This window comes from Giraffa tippelskirchi, chromosome 12, assembly GCF_054371585.1.
Source record: "Giraffa tippelskirchi isolate mGirTip1 chromosome 12, T2T-mGirTip1v1.2.pri, whole genome shotgun sequence".
NCBI classification, from domain to species: domain Eukaryota; kingdom Metazoa; phylum Chordata; class Mammalia; order Artiodactyla; family Giraffidae; genus Giraffa; species Giraffa tippelskirchi.
The window spans coordinates 52,061,864-52,087,227 of NC_137286.1; the positions used below are offsets into that span (position 1 = coordinate 52,061,864).

Here is a 25,364-nt window from a genome sequence, read left to right on the forward strand (position 1 = left end):
AAGGTTAATTGCGTTGCAGAATTTTCTTGTTTTTCTATCACAGATTGACAGGAATCAGCCATAGGTATGCCCATGTCTCCTCCTTCCTTAACCTCCCTCCCATTTCCCTCCCTATCCCACCGTTCTAGATTGTTACAGAGCACCTGTTTGAATTCCCTGAGTCATACAGCAAATCCCCATTGGCTATCTATTTTACATGCTGCTGCTGCTAAGTCGCTTCAGTCGTGTCCGACCCTGTGAGACCCCATAGACGGCAGCCCACCAGGCTCCGCTGTCCCTGGGATTCTCCAGGCAAGAATACTGGAGTGGGTTGCTATTTCCTTCTCCAGTGCATGAAAGAGAAAAGTGAAAATGAAGTCACTCAGTCGTGTCCGACTCTTAGCGACCCCATGGACTGTAGCCTATGAGGCTCCTCTGTCCATGGGATTTTCCAGGCAAGAGTACTGGAGTGGGTCGCCATTGCCTTCTCCGATATATATGCGTTAGTATATGATATTTATCTTTCTCTTTCTGACTTACTTCACTCTGTATAATAGGCTCTAGGTTCATCCACTTCATTAGAACTGACTCAAATGTGTTCCTTTTTATGGCTGAGTAATATTCCATTGTGTATATGTACCACAGCTTCTTTAGCCATTCATCTGTCGATGGACATCTAGGTGGCTTCCATGTTCTAGTGATTGTGAATAGTGCTGCAGTGAACACTGGGGTACAAGTGTCTTTTTCTTGCCTGGAGAATTCCATGGACAGAGAAGCCTGGGGTCTACAGTCCATGGGGTCACAAAGAGTCAGACATAACTGAGCAACTAACTTTCACTTTCATACTATGTTTTAGAAAACATGTGGGTGTGTGTAATAAAATATAGAAAAGCTGGCATCACTCAGAGCTCAGCTGGAGCATTTTGGAAGCCTTCTTCCTTCAGTCATCAGGAAGATTCATTATCACCAGCAAGCATCTCAGCCTAGTGACAGTCCCTGGCCTCAGGGGTGAGCCTTGCCATGTCATAGAAACAAAAATTGACCATATGTTGCTGATGGCTGATGACTCAGACCTACAGCAGCACCAAAGAGGAAGTCCACACAGGGCGAGGAGCAAGAGAGACCTTTTCTGGAGAAGGTAGGATTGGTGCGGGACTTGAAGGAATGGTCCAACACTTAGCTGCAAGAAGAAAGAAGTTGATGATTCAGATGGGGAGAATGGCCTGAGCCAAAGAACGTTCACGTGCCCATCAAGGAGCTGCTGCTACCTTGGGGCTTGGCTGGAGAGGGGGCTTCAGGAGGACCTGAGGGTGGAGAAAAACAGGATAGAGCAGGGGGTGCAGAGTCATGTTGTCAGGGGCTCTGGAACGCAAAAAATGAGATTCTTTGAGGGGTTGCTTTGGTCTAAGCTGGAGTCTAAAGAGCCTGTGATACATTCCAGGAGATCCATAGTCGCTAAGTTGTATCCGACTCTTTGTGACCCCATGGACTGTAGCCCGCCAGGTTCCCCTGTCCATGGGATTTCCCAGGCAAGAATACTGGAGTGAGCTGCCATGTGTAGTGGGTTGCCATGCCCTCCTCAAGGGGATCTTCCTGAACAAGGGATCAAACCCTGGTCTCCTGCATTGCAGGCAGACTCCTTACTGTCTGAGCCACCAGGGAACCCCATGGACCTCTTGACATTTTAGGCATTCTTCTGGATAGAGGATCCATACATTTTAAAGGATTCTCCAGGGACCCCACAAAGCTGAAGAGGAGCTGCTATGAACAGTTGGGCCCCTTGAAATGTTTTGAATGTGCAGACTGTATGTTGCTGAAAGGGGCAGAAGCTGGGGGGGACCACCTGGGTCATCTCGAGGAGAAGCATGGAGGGAGGGCTGGGGGGCAGGGGACTGTGAATGGAAAGGAAGAGAGAATTAGGGAATCTTGGTTACAGAGAAGAAATGACAACACTCTGGGATTGTTAGGGATGGCTGAGCCCACTGCGTGTATCAGAATCCAGAGGGGTAGCTGTGCCTTAATGGGGAGTTTAACTTTAGACATGATGATTTTAAGAGAACAGAGTTCATTTATGTGGGAATGAAGACATTTAAAAATCATTGCATCACCAATTATTGGAGCTTAGGGACTAAAGAAGCCAGCCAGCCTGTTTCCCTGTATTTTCCAGGCATGGCATGAGACCCCAAGATGGGGATGGACTTCTCTAGGGTCCCCTAGATGGTAGATAACTGTGACTAATATGTAAGGAATAATATTTAGGGGAGAGGTCAGAGCTGAGATGGAGATTGGAAGCTAGCCGGAGGGAGACAATTGAAGCCATGAGTGTAGCCATCTTTAACGGTGCTGAGATCCCAGGATTAAGTTATGAGAGTTGGATGAAGGAACAAAAGGAGCAAAGGCCATGGTGAAGGACCAAGAAGTGTGAGACTCGAGAGACCAAAGCAGTCACCCAGGTGGTGCGGGGTGGGCCTGAATACCCCCTGCAGGAATGTGCCTGGGATGAGGGTGCTCCAGGGCCACTGGGTGGGGCATCAGCGGGCTCCTGGTGCCAGGAGGAGAAGGGGACGACAGAGGATGAGATGGCTGGATGGCATCACCGACTCAATGGACATGAGTTTGAGCAAGCTTTGGGAGATGGTGATGGACAGGGAAGCCTGGCATGCTGCAGTCCATGGGGTCGCAGAGTCGGACACGACTGAGCGACTGAACTGAACTGGTACCATGTGAGTGACTCCTTTCCTCGTCGTGGTGAAGTGATGCGAAATTTCAGAGAGCTCCCTGATCACAGGGGGGCCGTGATTACAATCCGGCCTTGCCAGAGGGTTGAGAAGCAAAGAGAAGCAGGTCGGGGCAGCAAACAGTCAGGAGGAGAATATTTTACAAATAAAAAAGGCATATTTGTAAACATGAGGTAAAGAAACAATGAGGGAAGAGAAGGAAACGGGGCAGGTTGTAGGAGAATGCAACAATCTTGAGGCAAAATGGGACCAATAAACAGGTGAGGATGAAGATTTACAGGCCATCTTACGGGGCGAGGAGGTCCCAGAAACAACATAGATTTTCAATAGGGAAAACAGGAATCCATTCACACACCAGGCTCCTCTTGCTTTGAGACCGTGGCTTGTGCACACCCCTCTGCCTGATGCTCTTCCCATAGCCCTTCTGCGGCTGCCCCCCTGTATTTTAGGGTTCTGACAAAATGCCACCCCCCAATCAGCTCTTCCCTGCCCACTCCCACATACACCCTCAGTCTCGAATCACTGCTTCTCCTGGTTTCTTCTTAGCATCACCCCGTGTATGGCTGACTGGTTATGATTCTCTTCCTTTGCTGGGGCGTTTCCTGTGTATGCTTATGTGAGTGTGTGCTTCTTGTCTCCAAATTTCAATTTTAAGCACCTTCAGGCTGGAGACTGACTCCATCCCCCACCATGACCCCAGAGCCCAGCCCAGGGCCCATTACAAAGTAGGGGCTCCATGAACACATGGTTATTGGAACGAAAAGTAAAGGAGGCCTCCTCTCAAAACAGTTTACCAGGAATAACAATGAAAATTAAATAAAAACAGGATCTGCCAAGTTGTTTACACATACTCATTATCTCTTTTACTCTTCACGGTTTACTCATTTTAAGGGGTGAGGAAGCTCCATTTGAAATACTTCGCTACAGAGGGGAGAGTCAGGGATCTCATCAAAGCCTGTGTTCTTTCTGGCAGCCTCATTTTCTGACAGTTTTGGGTCAAAGAGGCATTTCCATCAAGAGAACTAGAGGCTAGATCTCGTTCCCTGGTCCCTGAGGCCAGGTGATGGGTAGGCTTTGAGGACCCTCCCCGTTCTCCCCCGCAGCATCACTCAGTTCTGAATGTCCCCATGCAAAGCGTTCACGTGCGGGTGTTTTACTAGGTAGAAAAAAGGATTAAATTTCCCGTCCACTTGTCGCTCCACTGCGGTCACTCCACTGGGAAGTCTGCAGGGAAAGAATTCTCTTTGCATCTTTTTTGTTTACTTCTGGCCTCACTGGGTCGTTGCCACTGCGTGTGGGCTTTCTCTAGCTGCAGTGCCCTGGCTTCTCAGTGCAGTGGCTTCTCTGGTTGCGGAGCACGGGCTCTGGAGTGCGGCCTCAGTAGTTGAGCGCATGGGCCCAGGGCCCTTGCAGGTGGCATGTGGAATCCTCCAGGGCCAGGGATCAAATTCGAGTCTCCTGCTTTGGCAGGCAGACTCTCAACCCCTGGGCCTCCAGGGAAGTCCCTTCTCTTTGCAACTTGATTATTCTAAGCCCCAGGGAGGGGCCAGGGTGTCCCCCTTCACCCTGGCCTTCTCCCCCGGCATTTCCTACAGGAATGTGATAGCAGGAGAAATGGGAAGAGGATGAGGCTCTGAGGGAACCCCCAGATACCAAGCCCTCAGTGAGAACTTGGGCCACTGTTCTCCGGACACCACCCAAAGTCACCAGCCCAGACCCTGGAGGTAGGGAGCCTGTAACTATGATGCCATCTTGGGCCCCAGCCCACCCTGGACGTCTGGACCGATGCTCAGGGCAAGAGGAAAAGCAAAGGAGGGGGTACCCTGCTAACCCACCTTTGTTCCTCTCCCTTGTGCTTGTTTATAACAGAAACCAGTTTCCCAGCCTTCTGCACAGCCTGAACGTCCTGTCTGAGGCTGCTGGAAACATTCCAAGTGTTAGGGCCAAAGTCTCCTGGAGTGAGGGGGTAGGGATCAAGTCGGATGAGACCACCCCAGGTCCCTTGCACACTCCCCGTGTGGCTTCACACCGCTTCCTTGTCGTTGTGGCAGGTGGCAGGTGATGCTGCAGGCAGGTGATGTTGCGAGCGTTTCTGGAGTCAGGTGTAGCGTCCCAGGTAGAACGAGCGCTTGGCCCTGCTCTCTGGCTTCTCTTCGGGGTTTGCTCTTGTTACACTAAAGCCCCAGTGTGACTGAGCTCAAGCTGTCACCCCCACCCCCACTCCCACCTTTTGCGATAGCTCCTGATTTGGCGATGATCCATCAGAGTCAGGGTCAAATCCTGCAACTCTTGGGTAGGATGCTTAACATCTCCAAGCAAAACAGGAGTCATAAAAAGTCCCACTTCTTGGGGCTGCAATAGGGACAAAAGGGGAAAATTCCACAGTGAGAACTTGGTCTGTGTCTGCCCCGTGGTAAGTGCCCAGGCAGTGTTAACTCTGTTATGGCCACTCCTCCGCTGTCCACCCAAGCAGAGTCCTCCTCAAGCCCCCGTTCAGACACCTGATTTAGCATCAACCTGGGCACAGCCTTGGGTGCCACCAGCTTCCCTACACCCACCTGCACCCACCCCCTACCTGCTACCAGCTGCAGTGGTGTTTTTTGAGTGAAGTCAGTTTCCCTGCCCTCAAGCACCAGGGCTGGAGCTCATTTTCTCCACCCTGAGCTCTGTCTCTGGGCTTTGCTCCAAGGCAATCCGAAAGGGCAGATTCTGTCCCCGGTTCCTGTCCAGAGCCTTGGAGGCCTGTGGAACAGGGGGTGGAGATGTGGGTGGAGACCACAGCTGACACCTGAGACTTTAGGGCTGAGGATCCTTCCAGACCCCAGGCCGGCTTCTCCTTACTAATTTATCAGTCGGTGACTCAGTCAGCGAGTCCCAGAAGGCAGCCTCGTGCCACTTCTCAGGGAGGGAGGAAGGAGCTCCCAAATTTTCACCTCCAGAACTTTTGTCTTCTGAAAATTGTGTGTGGGGTGGGGAGGACAGTGCCCCTGGGAGGTCGTCTTCTGCTGTGATTGATTTTATCAAGCAGCATCTTGTCAGTTGTCATTGAAAGAGAACAAGGAACTAGTAACCCCTGCCATTCCTGTTGGGCTTCCCTGGTGGCTCAGTGGTAAAGAACCTGCCTGCCAATGCAGGAGACGCAAGACATGCAGGTTCGATCTCTGAGTCGAGAAGATCTCCTGCAGGAGGGCATGGCAATCCACTCCAGTAGTCTTGCCTGGAGAATCCCTATGGACAGAGGAGCCTGGTGGGCTACAGTCCAGAAGGTTGCAAAGAGTTGGACACGACTGATCGTGAACACACACCACTTCCGATACACCCTTGGGTCCTGTAGACTCGCTGTACCTGGCCTAAGTGAGGCTTCTGGGTCAGGAAAGGTCATGGAGAAGGTAACATGAGCTGACTTTTGCTACCTGAGTAGTAGTGGGTCTGGCGATCCCGAAGTCAGATGCCTTCAAGGTCTAGGCAGATCACATAAATAAGTGAAACAGCTCAGTGTAAGACAATAGGGAGTGCTGTGGACTGTGGGAAAATATACCCGCCCACCCCCAATGAGACACAGCCTCACCAATTCATATGGGTGAAGGCTGCCAGTACTTCTAATTGTTCAAAAGAGGCCAAAACTTGATATTGAGTTGGCAAAAAAATTCATCCGGATTTTTCCATACAGTGTAAACACTGATGTGCACACACTGCTGTGTTTAAAATGGTTGGCCAACAAGGACCTACTATATAGCACAGGGAGCTCTGCTCAATGTTATGCAGCAGCCTGGATGGGAGAGGGGGCTTAGGGGAGAATGGGTACATGTATGTATGCCTGAGTCCCTTTGCTTCTTACTTGAAACTATCATAACATCTTTCATCAGCTATACTCCAATATAAAATAAAAAGTTTTAAAAGCAAGCAAACTTTTTGGCCAGCCCAGTGTTTTATATTTTATAATGGCTATGCCCTTGAGTTTTTACCATTGGCATTTTAATTATAAAAGACTTAACATTATACAAGTCCCCCCCTCCCCTACAAATACATATTTATGCCAGATACGACCTGGGGCTGGCAGGTCATAAATGCTGACTTAAGTAAATGGAAAACAGAATAAAGGATTCTGGGGAGAGAGGATAATGTTCAAAGGCTCGATCTTGTGACCTGACACATTCCAGAAACCCCCTTGCTCTGTGGAAGCAGCTGGTGGGTGTGTGAGAAGGTGAAGGTGAGGACTGAGAGGGCCAGCTTGGAAAGGGCCTCCTGTGCTGTGCTAAGGATCTGTGCTAACTCATTTTGAAAGCAGTGGGACTCGATGAGGGAACCCGAAGGGTTTCTAGGAGGAAGCGCCATGTTGCACTGTGCATTTTGGAAATCTGGGTCCCACGTGGCAGCAGTTGGCAAAGAGTGCTTCTCTGCAGACAGGAAGCTAAGATAGAAGCCACGGCAGAGGGCCCAACGGAACGGCACCTGCTGTCCTCGAGTGGGAGAGTCTGAAGGCTGGGTGATCTTGGAGGGGAAACCTGGCAAGAGAGGGTGGGGAGTGCCCACAGCACCCTGATTCTGCACGGCTGGGTGGGCGCCATTCCCTGAGAGAACCCTGGGAGAGAGCAGGTTGGGCTGTGAGTGCCAGTCAGGTCTGAGGTCTGTGTCTGGGCTGTTCTGTGATTCTGGTGCCTGGAGCGCAGCATGCCTGAAGTTGCATTGGGAGTTGTGGGCATGTAGATGAACGATGGAAGTGGGGGCTTCACAAGGCCTAAGGGTGGGCTCTGAGCAACTGGGATATGTAAGGGAGGGGCTGAGAAGGAAGGGCTGGGAGGAGCCACTGAGAAGAGTATCAAAGAAAACCCGAAGGAGTGTTGACATGTGATGAAGGAGGAGGGGACCTAGGACCTAGGGGGGGACACCTCCGGGTCCATTCAGGAGAAATGATGTGTAGTCAACCCACCCAGGGGCCAGGCTCTGCGGGTCCTATAGGGGCCCTGTCCAGCACAGCCTCATGTTCATTGGACAGGCCCCACCCAGGCCTTGGCAACATGACTGTCAGACATGCCTCTTGTGCTGTTTAGCTGAGCACGTCTTGCTGAAGAAAAGAAAGGGAGTTAATTTGCTCCTGGGCAGGGCTCCCCTCTGGACGGCCTCGGAGACATCAGACAGTGCAGCAGTGGCAGCAGGAATCGTGGTTCTGCATCCCATTTTCTTCTGTCCATACGTGCATGTGTGCTAAGTCAGAGCCAGGCCTCTCTGTTCATGGGATTCTCCAGGCAAGAATACTGGAGTGGGTTGCCATGTGCAGTGGGTTGCCATGTCCTCTTCAAGGGGATCTTCCTGACCCAGGGATCAAACCCTGTATCTGATGCCTCCTGCATTGGCAGGGTGATTCTTTACCACTAGCGCCTCCTGGGAAGCCCTTTTCTTCCGTCCACTGTGCTTTATTTCTCCCTAATGGACCACACTTGGTGGAAGACAACCTCCCTGAGGACAGCTGTTCCGAGGGGGTCAGTGGTCTGCGGCAGTGGTTTATTTTGATTCCCAAGGCAGCAGCCATCACCTTCAATAACAATATTACAACTAACACTCACATCTGCCCGGGGCTTCTCGCTGTAATCCCACCGCAGGACCCTGCTTTGCAGAGAAGGAAGCACATCAAGACCTCAAGAGAGGCCAAGGGCTGCAAAGCTAGACCCCGATGGGAGTCAGGACTCCAGCCCCCTCATTGATAGTCCCACTGTCCCCTTTCCAGATGACAGCAAGATTCCACGAGTGGTGACTGCTGGTTGGGACCAGCAGTGCGGGGAAGGGGGCACATCAAACATCTGGAAGGAAAGTGACTTTAAAGTCCTCCCCAACCAAGGGGCCCTCCAGGGGTTTTCTCGAGGAAAGGCTGCAACTGTGTTAATAGGGACACGGCCTCTGAATGCTGGTTCGTCAAGAAGTGAACAAAAGAGAGGGAAGAAAGGCCGGCTTAAGGCAGAGGCCTTTCAAGTCCCAGTGAGGCGGGTTCAAGAGCGCGGCATGTGGGATGGCCGTTCTGCTTCTCTTTAAAGAGCACGGATTTATCCGCACCATGTGACATGAATGAAATGAGAAGTTTTCAGGGCTGCCAAACCTCTCCATTAAGGTTTTGCAGGAGGCAAAGGCACTGTCAGTAGTGGACACGCATGGAAGTACAATGGCTTGAATATTTTTGTCTCCACCAGATTCACACGTTGGAATCCTAATGCCCACTGTGATGGTTATTAGGAGATGGAGCCTTTGAGGTAGTTAGGTCATGAGGGTGGAGCCCTCACAAATAGGGTTAGTGCCCTTATAGAAGAGACTCCAAAGGTCCCTCACCCCTTCTGCCTTGTGAGGATACAAGAAGCCTGTGACCCAGGAGGGGGCCCTCACCTAGCCACACTGGCACCCTGATCTCAGACTTCCAGCTTCCAGAACACTGAGCAATCAACCAGTGTTGTTTATAAGCCTCCCAGACTATGACATTACGTTCTAGCTGCCCAAATGGACTAAAATAGGGTGAATGAATTTTCATATAAAACTGCTCCTAAGCGTAACTCTTCATGGCTAGATCATATTTTATCCTTATTGGTGTGGTGCCAGCGGAGAATCTGACTTGAATATTTTCCCAGTTAGCTTATCAGATGGCTTGCAACTACTTATTGAATAACCTTTGCATGTGTGTGTGCTAGGTCACTTCAACTGTGCCAACTCTTTTGTGACCCCATGGACTATAGCCCACCAGGCTCCTCTGTCCATGGGATTCTCAAGGCAAGAATACTGGAGTGGGTTGCTATGCCCTCCTCCAGGGGATCTTCCCAACCCAGGGATTGAACCTGCATCTCCTTGTGGCTCCTACGTTGCTGACAGATTCTTTACTACTGAGCCACTGGGGGAAGCCCTGAATAACCTTTGCTTCCTCTTAAGTCTCAAGCATCTCCCTGACTGTATATTAAATCCTCACGTGTAGCAGGCAAAGGGCAGGGTACAGGGGCCAGCGTTCTGCAGGCACACATGGTTTGACCACATGCAACTCGAATCCCTGCTCTGCCAGTTTATTTGCTAGGGTTGACCCTGGGCAAATCACTTAACCTTTTTCAGCCTGTGTGTCCTATTTATAAAACCAAAATATGCAAATTAATGTGTCACTGGTACAGTGCCTGGCACAGGGTGAAGCTCAAGCAAAAGAAGTTATTCTTCATTTTCACTGCTCTCTTGGAATCCACATCCCCCCGTCCTAAGGATGTGTTTTGTTAACATGTCTGTCTGCCGCTGGGATTGTCACCTGGAACAGTGAAGCCATTGCTCTTGGGGAGTAAATTCTGGTGGAGAGGGGGCCAGGAAGCTGTTGAAAAAAAACTCAACCATACTTTGTATTTGAAAATTTTGTAAAACTAATATATTTTTAAGAAAAATATTTTCTGTATTTTGAAAGAAAGCAATGCTGGACACAATCTTGTTGGGTGTGAATATAGAAAAAAATTGAGATTTTAATTGGGGAGGGTGCCCTCTGTCAGGGGAACAGAATCAAGGAGGGATTTTGTGTCGTTATTAGTAGAATCTTAAAGTGTTTGAAAGGAGATGATTTAAAATAATAGATTTCCAGAGCCAGAAGGAATCTTAAAGCTGCCCAGAGGACTCTAACCTTTCTCTCCACTTGGGGCCATTTATCATGTCTCTTCCCAGTAGCTTATTTCCTCCAGGGGAAGATGGTTTGTCCAGGCCCACCCTGTGGCCAGACCCAGGAAGCCCTGACTTTACTAATCCAGGAAGGGGGACATGGCACCATCATCAAAAGTTGACAGAGTTCAAATAAGATGGAGACAGACATGCCCATCACAAGATGTTCATACAAGAACACTCTTGATAGAGTGATGGGGACATGAACCAGAATGGAATGGTAGGGGGAGATGGTGAAGTGAGGAGTCACAGATAGGGTAGAAGTCTGCAAAGTGCTGGAGAGAGACAGAGAAGTAGCTGAGGGGTGTACGGAAGGAAGGTTGGGTTGTTTACTGAAGGTGAGAAAAGCAAACACGTATAAATGCTAGTGGGGATGAGCCAGCCACGTGGTGGAGTGATGAGGCGCTGGTTTGAGCCAGCCTGCTGGGTTCAAACCTTGGCATCCCTACTTAGTAGTTGTGTGGCCCCGGGCAGGATTTTCCCCCTTTATGTGCCTCTGTTTGTTCTCATGTAGAAATGCCTCATCATTTCTGCTTCCTCAGGTTACTGTGAGGCTTACATGAACTAATATAAAATTTGCAGAATGAAGTCTGACATATACAAAGACCAAGATAAAGACCAGAATTACTAGGCAGCTGAAAGGAAGCTGTAAATAGATGAGGAAGAGAGAAGAAATAGTTGATAGAGTAATAATCACGAAAGATTGGAAGGGATGTGATTCAGAGCACAGGTGGAGGTATTGGGTTTGGGTAAGAGGACAGCTGTCTTCTCTGTTGTAACAAAGGATGGGAAGAGGCAGCTTCCTTCTATTTGTAAATATTCACAGACCTTTCATGGTGTCCAGGCACTAGAGGCACAGCAGTCAACGAGACAGGCACAGTGCTTCCATCATGGAGCTTACAGTCCTGTGGCAAAGGAAGATCATGCACATAGTACATGATATAGTGATGAAAGTGTTAGTCACTCAGTCATGTCAACTCTCTGTGACAACAATATGGACTATAGTCTGCCAGGCTCCTTTGTCCATGGAATTCTCCAGGCAAGAATACTAGGCTGGGGAGTCATCCCCTTCTCCTGGGGATCTTCCCGACCCAGGGATCGAACTCAGGTCTCCTGCATTGCAGGCTGATTCTTTACTGTCTGAGCCATCAAGGAAGCAGCTATGGTTTTTCCAGCAGTCATTTATGGATGTGAAAGCTGGACCATAAAGAAGGCTGAGCATTGAAGAACTGATTCTTTTGAACTGTGGTGCTGGAGAAGACTCTTGAGAGTCCCTTGGACTGCAAAGAGATCAAACCAGTCAATCCTAAAGGAAATCAAATCTGAATATTCACTGGGAGGACTGATGCTGAAGTTCTAATACTTTGGCCACCTGATGCAAAGAGCCAACTCACTAGGAAAGACCCTGAAAGATTGAAGGCAGGAGGGAAAGGGGACGACAGAGGATGAGATGGTTGGATGGCATCATCAACTCAATGGACGTGAGTTTGAGAAAACTCCAGGAGATAGTGAAGGACCAGGAAGCCTGGCATGCTGCAGTTCATGGGGTCACAAAGAGTTGGACACGACTGAGCAACTGAACAAGTGATGAAAAGATGAAAGGAGATGGGAAAGAGGAGGACCTCCATGGAGGAGGAGGACAGCAGATGCAGTGTTAAATAGGACAGCCAGGGAAAACCACTCTGAGAAGGTCCGATTTGACCCAAGATTTGGAAAAAGGGGAAAGGGAGGAGGGAGCCATGGAGTATCTGTTGGAAAAACATTTCAGGGAGAGGGAATGGCCAGTGCAAAGGCCCTGGGTCTGGATCCCTCTTGGCAGTTGTGGGTAGGTGGTTAGTGGGGGTGGGAGTAAGGCTGGGGTCTCCCTTCTTCCTCCCCGAGCCATGCTACCAGAGGGGATGAACCCTTTTCTCTCCAGAGAAGGAATGGCCTCAGCTTTCTTGACTCATCGATTCATCCAGTAGTCATCTTCAGAAGCACGTTAGATATGCAGGAGATACAAGACCTCCCCCGCTCCATGGCAATACAGAGATGAGCAGGACCTTGTCCCAGGCTTGCCCCCTGTCTAGGCGGTGAAGCTGCAGTGGTAGCTGAGTGTAAGGAAAGCCTTGCTGTAGGTGTGACCACAATACCAGGGCAGGTTAAGGGATGCTGACTCACTGTAGAGCGGAGTCTTCAGAATGGGTGGGAGGGACAAAGGACTCACAAAAGGCTCTACAGCCAGGAACTACTTACTGGAGATCCACTGGAGAAGGAAATGGCAACCCCCTCCAGTATTCTTGCCTGGAACATCCCATGGACAGAGGAGCCTGGCAGGCTAGAGTTCATGGTGTCACAAAAGAGTAGGACACGACTTAGGGACTAAACAGCAACAAATTACTGAAGAAATCTTCTTTAACAATAGGTTTCACCAGCTCCAACTGCATACATAGATATGTATCCAACTCAACCAACTACATAGATATGTATCACCTCTGAGCTGTAACTTCCTTGGTTTCTAGGGTTTTGAGTGATCTGGATGTGTAATGCAGCATTCTCTTAAAAATCTTTGTATTATAACGTCTGTCTCCTTTATAAGATGAGTGTAACTTGGAGGAGGACCATCCCTGCATGAATGGGTCATCTCAGTTCGTGTGTCCTTTCCTGCCCCAGTTGTTGACTTGATTTATTCCATAAGTGTTCTCGTCTGGATGACAAGTTCTCTGATATCTCTTCTGGTTGTTGGTGACAGTTTCATGATGAGAAAGAGGAAAGACCGGGAGTAAGTGTTAGGGAAATGCTTGGCATCCCAGTGGCTTGTTTACTTTTCTGATGTGCAGATGACTAGCATAAGAGACTGGGGAAATTGGCTGGAATCAAAGCCTTCAGTTCTCATGGATGTTTTCTGAGGCTGAGCAGAGGGGAGAGCCAAGAGTGAGCTGGTACCTTTTTGTTCCAACTGATGGAAGCTGATTCACAAACAAAAGTTTGCTGAAATCACATCCAGCGGATACATCAAACCATATTAAGCATGAAAGGAGAGGAGATGGCAGAAGAAGGAGCTGAGTGTTTGGGAGGAGGGCAGAAGAAGACAGAAGCCCATGAGCTTGCTGTCGTGACATCCCTTTGGCACTTACAACACCCAGTAACCAGAGATCTCAGTCATCATGGAAACACCATTGTCAAGGATACCACTGGTCTCTTCAGAGCTCCGTGCCCAGTGGGGTTTCAGTATCTGTGAGGTCCAAGGGCTCTGGGGCAATGATCAGACCTGCTGAACAGCAAAAGGCCTCCCAGGGACTGTTGAGTGAGACTGTTAGACCTGAGAAGCTGGAAGTGGAGTGGGTGGACCTGGAGGAGGGTAAACACACTGGCGCCAGACACGGGTAGCACTAGGGATAAACCTAAATTTAGTGCAAGCATCATACTGTCAGCAGTGTCATTTGCTGCCTGTAAGGCTGAAGAGAAAGGGACGACAGAGGAGGAGATAGTTGGATGGCATCACCGACTCAATGGACATGAATCTGAGCAAACTCAGGGAGATAGTGAAGGACAGGGAAGCCTGGCAAGCTGCAATCCATGGCGTTGCAAAGAGTCAGACACGACTGAGCGGCTGAACAACAATAAGGCTGAAGCTGCTGAGAGGGGGCCCCCTATACCATCACACGGGATCCTGGCTAACAGTCCAGAAGTGACTGGCCTGTTCCAGCTTTCACTGTGATCTGTGTAAGGAGCTAGCAGGGCAGGAGTTTGTGGTCCTCGCTGTTGGAGCTGTGACTTCAGGAAAGCCTTCCTCTGGCAGTAGGAGCCTACCTCCACCAGAAGGATGTCATCAGGAGACATAGGGCAAAGATGCTACTTGGAGGGGCATTTTGCTCCTAACATCCTAGAGAAGAATATTCAGGAAATCAGTCCTGAATATTCACTGGAAGGACTGATGCTGAAGCTAAAACTCCAATACTTTGGCCACCTGATACAAAGAACTTACTCATGGAAAAGACCCTGATGCTGAGAAAGATTGAAGGCAGGAGGAGAAGGGGATGACAGAGGATGAGATGTTTGGATGGCATCACCAACTCGATGGACATATGTTTGAGTAAGCTCCAGGAGTTGGTGACAGACAGGGAAGGCTGGTGTGCTGCAGTCCATGGGACTGCAAAGAGTTGGACATGACTGTGCGACTGAACCGAACTGATCCTAGAGAAGGAGTTAGCAAAGCATAGCTCACAGATCAAATCTGGGCAGCTACCTGTTATCATGTGCCTCTCAAGTCAAGATGATTTGACTTTAAAAAAAAAAACAACTTACTTATTTATATATTTGGCTGTGCTGGGCCCCAGCCACTGCATGCAGGATCCTCAATCTTCATTGCAACATGTGGGATCCCCAGCCATGGGATTTTTTTTAGCTGTGGCCTGGGGGAGCTTTAGTTGCATGGGGGGGTCCCAAACAGGGATCAAATCTGAGCCCCCACCCCAACACTGAGAGTGCGGAGTCCCAGCCCCTGGAACACCAGGGAAGTCCCTGCTGTTTTAAAGGGTTGCAAAAAGTCAAAATAAGGATAACATCAATATCAAGTTCTTTATGACGTGTCATGCGCTGTCCTACATCTCTGCATTCATTAGCTCGTTTAACCTCTACAGTCACTCCATGAACAAACATAAGCCTGGAGCAGTAGTCAAAGGTCACACAGCTAATGATTAGTTCAGTTAGAATGCAGACCCTGGGAGTCTTATCTCAGAGCTTTGACCCTTAACTTGCTTCCCCTATGACAAGTTCTCCAGCACTGTTAGGGTAGATAGAGTGTAAGTCTAGGAGAGAGATTCAGGTAACATGGTCTGGCAAGTTCACCAGAAAGAAGCAAGGGGATAGAGTTTCTGTTGGGAGGGATGAAAAAATCCTAGAGATGGTGATGGCTGCATGATCTTGTGAACATACTGGATGCCACTTAATTGTGCACTTAAAAAGGACAAAATGGAAATTTTGTGTTATGCATATTTTTCCACAAAAAGCCTTTGTGTGGGTCACAACCAACTGCAGAAAATTCTTAAAGAGGTGAGAATACCAGACCAACTTACCTATCTCCAGAGAAACCTGTATGCAGGCCAAGAAGCAACAGTTAGAAGTGGACATGGAACAACGGACTGGTTCAAAACTGGGAAAGGAGTACATCAAGGCTGTATATTGTCACCCTGCTTATTTAACTTCTATGCAGAGTACATCATGGGAAATGCCCAGACTGGATGAATCACAAGCTGGAATCAAGATTGCTGGGAGAAATATCAACAACCTCAGATATGCAGATGATACCAAAGAGCCTCTTGATGAAGATGAAAGAGTAGAGTGGAAAAGCTGGCTTAAAACTCAACATTCAAAAAACTAAGATCATGGCATCTGGTCCCATCACCTCATGGCAAATAGATGAGGAAAAAGTGGAAACAGTGACAGATTTTATTTTCATGGGTTCTAAAATCACTGTGGATGGTGACTGCAGCCACGAAATTAAAAGATGCTTGCTCCCCAGAAGGAAAGCTGTGACAAACCTAGGCAGCATATTAAAAAGCAGAGACATCGCTTTGCTCACAAAGGTCCGTATAGTCAAAGCTATGGCTTTTCCATTAGTAATGTACAGATATGAGAGTTGAACCATAAAGAAGGCTGAGCGCCAAAGAATTGATGCTTTTGAATTGCAGTGCTGGAGAAGACTGTTGAGAGTCCCTTGGACTGCAAGAAAATCAAATCAGTCAATCTGAAAGGAAATCAACCCTGAATATTCATTGGAAGGACTGATGCTGAAGCTGAAGCTCCAATACTTTGTCTACCTGACACAAAGAGCTGACTCATTGGAAAATACCCTGATGCTGAGAAAGATTGAAGGCAGGAGGAGAAGGGGACAACAGAGGATGAGATGGTTGGACGTGACTGACCGTAGATCATCCTTTTCCTGCTTTTCTCCTCACCATGTGTCCGGGGCACCACATACTTATGTTTATGTGTCCTTGGATGGCATCACCAATTTAATGGACATGAGCTTGAGCAAACTCCAGAAGATGGTGAAGGACGGGGAAGCCTGGTGTGCTATAGTTCACAGGGTCACAAAGAGTCAGACATGACTTAGCGACTGAACAACAACAACCCCCCAAAACGAAAAAATCATTTAAAAACACACCCTTGGACCCTGTTGGGAGCCCTCACTCTGTCCATGTGACCGGCCCTAAGTCAGTCTTTCCCTCACTTTCTCCTCACCGTGTGTCCGGAGTGCCACATAGTTATCCTGTGTCCCTGGAGGATCAACAGGCAGGAACCCCAGTGGCCTCTGTGCACAGGTTGAACACACACATTCAGTATCCTCCCAAAACTGTGAGGGAAGAATCAATCATCTGCAAATTCATGACTTGTGCTTCAGTTTAATCTTCTATTCTCAGGACTAATCAGCTGTTTAAGTTGGGTCCAGACTCTTAATTAAAGCTGTCAGCTCTTGAAAGTTCATTTACCGAGCCTGCCTCTCCAGTGAGAAACCAAGGATGTGGGAGATTCTAACACAGCTATGAGACCCCAGCACACTAGAACGTGACCTTACCTCCAAACAACTGGGCTTGGATGCAGAGGCTAAACAGATGTCATTTGCAGGTTTGCTCATTGCTTTTCACTGAAAACAAATCCAACTATGCATGTTATTCTCTTTTAAGACGCTATTTTTATTTATTATCTTAGCTACTGCTTGGAAAGAGTATTATGTTTGTGGTGGAAAGGAGACTAACTTCTCAAAACATAGAGCTTTGGAGTAATCAACCTCCATCCTAACTATGGCTGAGAATATTGGGCGGGGTCAAGCGGACAGTGGTTGTTACTAACATTGCACCTTGTTTTATAGAGTTCTTTATAGTGTGCAAAGGGCTTTCCCATACATTTTTTTCGCTTGGATGATCTAAGCATCTTTGTTTCTATCATTTCAGAATTTGATTAATTATCTTTAGCAAATTTTTCTCACCAGATCATCTTCTGTCACTCAGCCAAGCAGGTCTCAGCATTCCCCTGTCACAAGAGATGCAGGCTTATTTTAATAACAATGGAGGCCAAACCTAATTAGAAAAAAAAAATCCCTTGCCAATTCATGCAGTTCATTTTGAGCCAAACATCTGCAGCCTGAGTTTCTCTGAATGACAGTATGCCCCATTCTCTGGGATCTGAGAAGTGAAACGGTGTCTTGCACATGTATAAATAATATGTGGGAACACACTACGCAAACTGCTGGAAAGACTTAGGAAGAAAAGTCCCACTTGAGCTAGGTACTGTGCAAGGCTGAGAAGGTGAGCGAGACAGGGTCGCCCTGTTTTATTATAAGTTTTATTATTATTTAATAATAATAGACAGTAATATCTATTAATATATTACATATTAATAGATATAATAGCATCTATTATTTAGATAATATCTATAATAATAATTTATTGTTATTTAATAATAATAATAGGCCAACAGATCAGGAAATGGCTGCCATTGAAAATGGGTTTTTTATACTCCCAGATCCCAAAAGAGGTGGCACACCACATCACGCAGGGCTACCTGGAGTAGCACCAGGTCCCTTAAGAGGCAGAGGAAGGGGGAACTGTGGACAAGAGCCTTTATTGTGGTTTGCAGAGGAAGCAAGGGTGAGGCTGGGTAAGCAGCTTCGGACTGGCTGTTTTGGATAGCTTCAGTAGACTGTGGGGCATAGGAGCTGACCCTGTGTGTCTGGGACCACTGTAATCCCTGGGTTTATTAAACCCGATAGATGCATAGAAGTTCAGTACCTAGCTCTAGGTTGATTATGGTAGGTGGATGGTGACCCAGAGTGTAGGATCCCAATAAGGGAGGTGGTGGGGCAGGGGAGGGGTTGGGCTCTAGATTGATTGGTTTGCATTTGAAAGATGCCCTCCCAGGCCAGTGGTTTACTATCTCTAGGAATTTACTAACCCTGAGTGAAGCTGCCCCTCCAAAGTCAGCAAGTTCCCAGATGTCAAAGCATCAGATAAAGAAAATAAAAGACACGGTTAGTGCACGCCACCCAGGGGCTTCCATTCTAGTGTGGTGAGCAGCCAAGGAAGCTGAAACCAGAACCAAATCTTGAGACCTTGGTTCCTTCAATTGTAAGAGGAGGAGTTTAGACTAGGTAAATGACAACATTTCTTTCAAGTCTCCCATCTGTGATTCCATGCAATAATTAAATACAAAAAAGGCAACAAATGCTGTAGCAGAATGCTTTGGGAGGAGAAGGGAAAGGTGGCTGAGAATTGAAAATTGTGTTTTGAGCAGAAGCACAGGTGTTGGGCTTGGAGTTTAGCAAGGGGGTGGACTTGGGAAGGTGATGGAATGGGTTGGCTGGTGAGGGAGAGCAGGGGCGGGGATTCATCTCAGAGGCACCAGGTGGAAACCAACTTGGAGCAGAGGTTCTCAAGCGGAGGTAATTGTGCCTCCCTGCCCCAGGGGACATGGTCTGGAGGCATTTTTGGTTGTCCCAATTTGCAGGGTGTGGGGAGGGATGCTCCTGCCATAAAGCAGGTAGAGGCCAGGGATGCAGCTAAACATACTAGAGCGCACAATTAGCTGCCCTGACACCCAACACCAACCCTGAAACATCAGTAGTGCTGAGGTGGGGGAAAGCCAGGGTTAGAGGAAGTTTTAGTATGAAACCCCGGAAAGGCTACCCACTCCAGTATTCTGGCCTGGAGAATTCCAGGGACTGTACAGTCCATGGGGTCGCAAAGAGTTGGACACAACTGAGCTACTTTCACTTACTTTCTTAGTATGAAAAAGTGCATGGCTTGTGGTACCCCAGTCAGCAGGCCTGAGTGCTCCTCAGGACCTGGCCTGGAGGCAAGAGAAGAGCAAGATGGTAGGAGACGATTGTGCTCAGCATCACATCCTCTCCATACCCCTGGTTACAGTAAACCAAATAGATACCAAATGCAGAGTTCCCCTCACCTGGAGCCCTCTCATATTCCAAGAAAGACACTGGAGAGAGTTTGTTGAGCTTTGCTGTTTGTATAAGCAGAATTTTAAATTTTTATGAAGTCAAATCTGTCTGCATTTCCTCTTAGGGTTTCTTCTTACACTTCTGAATTTTAGAAGTCCTTCACATTCGCTCCTCATACCTCATCAAGATTTGATAAATATTCTCTTCCATCTTCATACCAATTTCATATGGGTTGCCTTCTTTAAATATTTAGCTGTTTAATTCAGTCTTTTCCAGAGGTGCTATAAGAGTTCTTGGCGATAATGTAAGATTATTTTAGGAATTCCATTGATAAATATTTTGGGGAGTAATGGTTTTGTGTTCTTTTCAAAGGAGTATATATTCATGATATGAAACCCATATTTTCACCAATGGCATTGCTTAGGTTAAGAAGTTTTAAAAAGATGAGTCAATTGAAAAACTTAAGTAGATATTAGAATGGGTGATAAACAAACTGCTGATAGGAATAGGAGCATTATTATGGTCTGAGAAACACTAGCTAAATCCACTTGAAATTTATAAATCAGGGAACACTTAACCTGATTTCCCTCCAACTCACCTCCAGATTATTAATCAACTACTTCAAATCATTTATCAAATTTTTCATCGACAATAATGTTTAAAAAATCATTCATCAGTTCTAGACAATCTTTTTTGTTCCATTAACCTTTCATTAATCTTGAGCTATGACCACACTTTTAATTACTATACTTGACTTAATGTCTGACCCAGCAAGTCTTCCCTCCCTACAAGGAGTGCTGATTTTGAAAACAGGGGTCAGGGTCAGGGCATGGTAAAAGGTCAGTGACTTGTGGACAGCAGCATGCCCAGGAGAGCCCCTGGGCTCTGACCCAAGTATAGTAGATTATGGTTACAGGCCAGAGCTGGCCAGGTATACCCAGACCCTTGAACTAGAAGTGTGAGCGCTCTGCCATCCCAAGGGGAAATGAAGAGAGACAAGAAAGAGATATCATGCCTTGATTGCAATGCGAGAAACCAATGATACTCTGTGCATTAAAAACCAGACTGTGTGTGATGAAACCTGAGACCTGAAGGGAGACCCAGAACGAGGCACAGGGTGAGTCATAGTACCCTTCCTGTTGCCGGCTCATCCGGCTATGAGGCAGAATGATTCTTGTTGCAAACAATGTTGAAAAGACATTTCCATCTATCAGGAAAACATAAACACACACACGCACTCACTCACACACACACACACACACAATGTTATATCTACAAGTATGTGAGTCCTAAAGAAATTTAGGATTTCCGGTTTCAAACTTAAAACCTGTGAGGAAGTAGACATTGGCTTTCCCTACATAGTTCTTATTAAATCACAGGGTTCTTTAAATACACAATGATTTTGCAGTGATTTTTATTGTTTCTTTGAAGTATACCAGCACTTTGGCTGAAGGTCTAGATGGAACTTTTGAAAAATGAGAAAAGTATGAAAAACATCTCCTCAAACCACATATCCTACAAATCAGTGGGGGAAATTATTTAATTTAACCATTAGTCTTGATCTTGAGTGTCGTTGGCCTGCAATATTGTTTCTTTGAAGTATACCAGCACTTTGGCTGAAGGTCTAGATGGAACTTTTGAAAAATGAGAAAAGTATGAAAAACATCTCCTCAAACCACATATCCTACAAATCAGTGGGGGAAATTATTTAATTTAACCATTAGTCTTGATCTTGAGTGTCGTTGGCCTGCAACGGCTTGGGTCCCCAGCCAGAGATTGAAGCCAGGTCATGGTGGTGAAGGAAATGGCAACCCACTCCAGTAATCTTGCCTGGAGAATTCCATGGACAGAGGAGCCTGGCAGGCTACAGTCCATGGGGTTGCAAAGAGTCAGGCATGACTAAGCAACTGTCACTCACTCACTCACGGTGGTGAAAGCACCCGATCCTAGCTACTAGACCAGTGGTCAGTGACCAGGGCCCTAGCCTTCAGCTTTGCAGAAAAGAATTCCCACAAAGATGAAAATAGTGAAGCAAGTCAAGTATTATATTAAGAAGACAAAGAATTACCGTTCGTGTGGATAGACACACGGGTGGACTCAGAGAGAAACAGAGTCGCTGAGTCACACCCTCGTGGCACTTTGAATACTTCTGTGGAACATTGCTTCTGGGTCTTCTTTGGCCAGTCACTGTGATTTGCCTGGTTCACAGTCTCTATTTGAAATATCTCAGGATCCTCCCATGTGTGCGCATGCATCTCTTAGCCAAGATGGATTCTACCCAAAAGGCGTCTGCGTAGAACCTCCCTTAACATGACTCCCCTTTGGCCTCCAAGGAGCCTCTTCTGTGCATGTGTGGTCGAGAAGGTCTCCAGACTTCAGGAATGAAACATGGTCTGAGCAGGGCCCAGTCTCCTCTCTTAATTATCCTGCTAGTCTCGTCTTGGTGTTTCAGTCAATAGGGAATGGATCTCCAGTAGCTTTGCCCTAGGTGGGTAGGGGAGAGGTCCATCTGCCTCCTGCCTCAGTCTCACATACAACTTTTAAACACACAGAGCACAAAGTGGGCTGAATACCAAGGGCAGATAGTTTTATCTCTCCCCTGACCCAGTGCAGCTGGCAAAGTAGGGTGAAACTTCATGGCGCCATAGCCCCCACCCAGAACAGAATCTGACAGAACTGACGAAACGGTGGGCCTGGAAAGGGCTTTAGAGTGCTTTGACTCCCAAAGCTTATCCTCCAGAGGAAGAAGCAAAGGACACTAATACTCAAGCATCTCCTGCTCCCCCACAAAGGGACTCCACTCTTATTTTTCCTGCCACCAAAAAGCAAATCATTTTCACATTTGGTTGGAGGCACTGGTTGAGTCAGTCTCGCTGCCTCTGTTGAACTTCTGAGATCTTTAGTTTGGAGACAATGTGATGGACAACATCACACCAGAAGTTGTTGTTGTTCAGTCACTAAGTCATGTCCAACTCTTTGTGACCCCATGGACTGCAGCACACCAGGCTTCCCTGTCCATCACCAACTCCCGGAGTTTGCTCAGACTCATGTCCATTGAGTCAGTGGTGCCATCCAACCATCTCATCCTCTGTCATCCCCTTCTCCTCCTGCCTTCAATCTTTCCCAGCATCAGGGTCTTTTCCAGTGAGTCAGCTTTTCACACCAGGTGGCCAAAGTATTGGAGCTTCAGCTTCAGCATCAGTCCTTGCAATGAATATTCAGGGCATATTTCCTTTAGGATGGACTGGCTTGATCTCCTTGCATCCAGGGGACTCTCAGGAGTCTTCTCCAACATGGCAGTTCAAAAGCATCAATTCTTTGGCACTCAGCCTTCTTCATGATCCAGTTCTCACATCTGTACATGACTACTGGGAAAACCATAGCCTTGACTATACAAACCTTTGTAGGCAAAGTGATATCTCTGCTTTTTAATACACTGTATAGGTTTTGTCATATCTTTTCCTCCAAGGAGCAAGTGTCTTTTAATTTCTTGGCTGAAGCCACCATCTACAGTGATTTTAGAGCCCAAGAAAACAATCTGCCACTATTTACACTTTTCCCCCATCTATTTGCCATGAAGTGATGGGACTGGATGCATGATCTTTGTTTTTTGAATGTTGATTTTTAAGCCAACTTTTTCACTTTCTTCTTTCATTTTCATCAAGGTAAGTGAAAGCAAAAGACGAAGGGCAGATGCTGAGTCAGGCTAGAGCAAAGGCTGAGTCATGCTACAGCAGGTGCTGAGTCATGCTAAAACATGCTAGCCTGTGGGGTTAACCGGAGGAGAGGAATCCCAGAGGAGTCTGTCTCAAAGTCAGATGAAATTCTCAAGTGGAAACCTAGGTGGGAGTTGAAACATTGCTCAAGTGGGAAGCAGGAAAGGACATGAGGTCAGCTTCCCCATCAAAGGCTTGGGTTTGTGGCTAGATTAGGATGCTGTCCATTCTGGAAAAGCCAGGGTGAGAATGCATCCTCCCTCTGTACTTCTCCAAGGTGGGCTGCAGGAGCTCCTGGCGACTGAAGAAGGCTTTGCAAAAGAGAGCTGGATTTATAAATAATGCATTTCCTTTGTCTTGCAGGAATTCTGGAGGCAGAGGTACAATCAGATCAGCTGTGAACAGCTTACATAGCAAATCTAATAGGTTTGTAAATTAGATTTTGTGTTCATTTGTTTTTGCTGTAAGGCAGCTATTAATCTGCTTCTCCTCTTTGCTGGATGGTGCCCTTCTTACTTAGCAAATAGATCTGTTTCGTTTCACTTTGGCTTTGCATTTCCTAATCAGTGGGGGGGGGGGGGGAAGCTGTTGATAGAAGAGCCCAGGAAATGGGCCCCGGTCTAGAGGCTGCGGAGATGGAAAATTCAGATGGTAAGAGTCTTTCTGAAAAGGAGCCCACCCACTTGGAGGCACTTGAGCCACCAATGAGCTTATTCATAACTTGAATTTTTGCCAAATAACGGAGACTCTGAAAGGAATCAGGATTTTCATCCAGTTTCATGGGGAGAGATAAAGATGGAAAATAGAGTACTCAGACACTTTATTGAGACCTCTTAAAAATATTTAGGAAGTCATCTCAGAACTGTTAACCTTGATTATTGAAAGTGAAGTGAAAGTCGCTTAGCCATGTCAGACTGTTTGTGACCCCATGGACTATACAGTTCATGGCATTCTCCAGGCCAGAGTACTGGAGTGGGTAGCCTTTCCCTTCTCCAGGGGATCTTCCCAACCCAGGGATCGAACCCAGGTCTCCTGCATTGCAGGCAGATTCTTTACCAGCGGAGCCACCAGGGAAGCCCATGATTACTGAAGGCGCACTCTAAATCTAAAAGAGTGTTTCCCCAAATGACAGTCTTTGGCCAGAGGACAGCTTGATGCTAGAGAGTGAGAAAATGCTTTACAAGCCAACAGACCCAGGCTTGCCACTGGCTGTGGTTGGACCATGCCTAGTCCCCATTCAGAGAATATTTTCCTCTTCCACACCCTCTTTCTGTAAATGGGAAGACTGAGGCTCAGAGCGATGAAGTGCTTTGCCTGTAGTCTCACAGCTTGTGAAATCTTTCCACTCTACCCTCTGCCTCTGTTCATGAAAACAGCAAAAATTGCAAAGGGGCAGGTCTTCTGTCTCCTTTGATAGCTCCCTTTAGGCCTGTCAGCTGCAGGAACACTCAAAATCCTTGAATTTTCTGTTTTCTGCCAAAGTTGCATATTTTTAAATCTCTGACAAGTAGTATCAGCCAGAGGAGTCAGAAATATTGCGAATGGAGGTATGTGGGGAGAAAGCGCATCCCCCAGATAAATTTCTTCTCTACCTACAAAAAGCAAACTAGAGCTCTGGGTTTAGACCTATTAAAAGGATTTCATCTTTTTTAGCATGGCTGTTCCAAGATAAATGCAGAGGACATAGATGTTTGGTTTGAATCCTTTCAAGCTCCAGAATTTGGCATCACAAATCCACTTGTCATTCTAACTGAGAGAATGTGCTGTCAGCACACACAAAAGGAACTTGCGATGTGACCCCCATGCATCACTGTGGTTCCTGCACTGCCTTTAGACATGAAATTGTAACCTGGTTTCTTAGAAACCCACTGGCATAGATTTCAAGCAGCTGAATTCAAGCAGGTCCTGTAATGCCTGAGTCAGGTGGGAAGATGATAGTACACACCCAGAATTATGTATGAGTGGCCTCAGGCATTCAGAGTCAGCCAGCAACTTCATCCATCCAGGCTCCCCCAGGGTCAAATTCAAATTCAGCAAGCACTTATTTATTGAGCATCTGCTATGTTAGACCATTGGGGAATGCAGAAACGAGTGAGGGAGGACCCTGCTGACAATCTAGTGGGGGAGAGAAACAGCAGGAATAGCTGGAACAAGGCTGGTATTTGAAGAGGCATCTTACAAAGGAGGGATAATGAGATAAGGCTACATCCCATTGCCCCAGTGTGAGTTTTTGTTTTCCTCTTTATTAAGTTTGCAAACCATCTTATGATACTAGTTGTTAATGCAAATGCTCTGCAGAGTTTTGCAAAAGTGGCTTAAAGAAGGATTACTATTCTG

At 47.2% G+C, this 25,364-nt stretch overlaps 1 protein-coding gene across 2 annotated transcripts in view; it reads left to right on the forward strand.

The window, feature by feature from the left end:
* The window catches only part of ST8SIA2 (ST8 alpha-N-acetyl-neuraminide alpha-2,8-sialyltransferase 2), a 72,317-nt gene that overhangs the window by 17,515 nt on the left and 29,438 nt on the right, over window positions 1-25,364 (forward strand). Inside the window, exon 2 of one of the 2 annotated variants that reach the window (XM_081551683.1) lies at window positions 23,391-23,453. The exons of the other annotated variant lie outside the window; for it this stretch is intronic. Coding sequence (XP_081407809.1) covers window positions 23,391-23,453 — 63 coding nt within the window. The remainder of the gene's footprint in view (window positions 1-23,390; window positions 23,454-25,364) is intronic. 2 annotated transcript variants of the gene reach the window in all.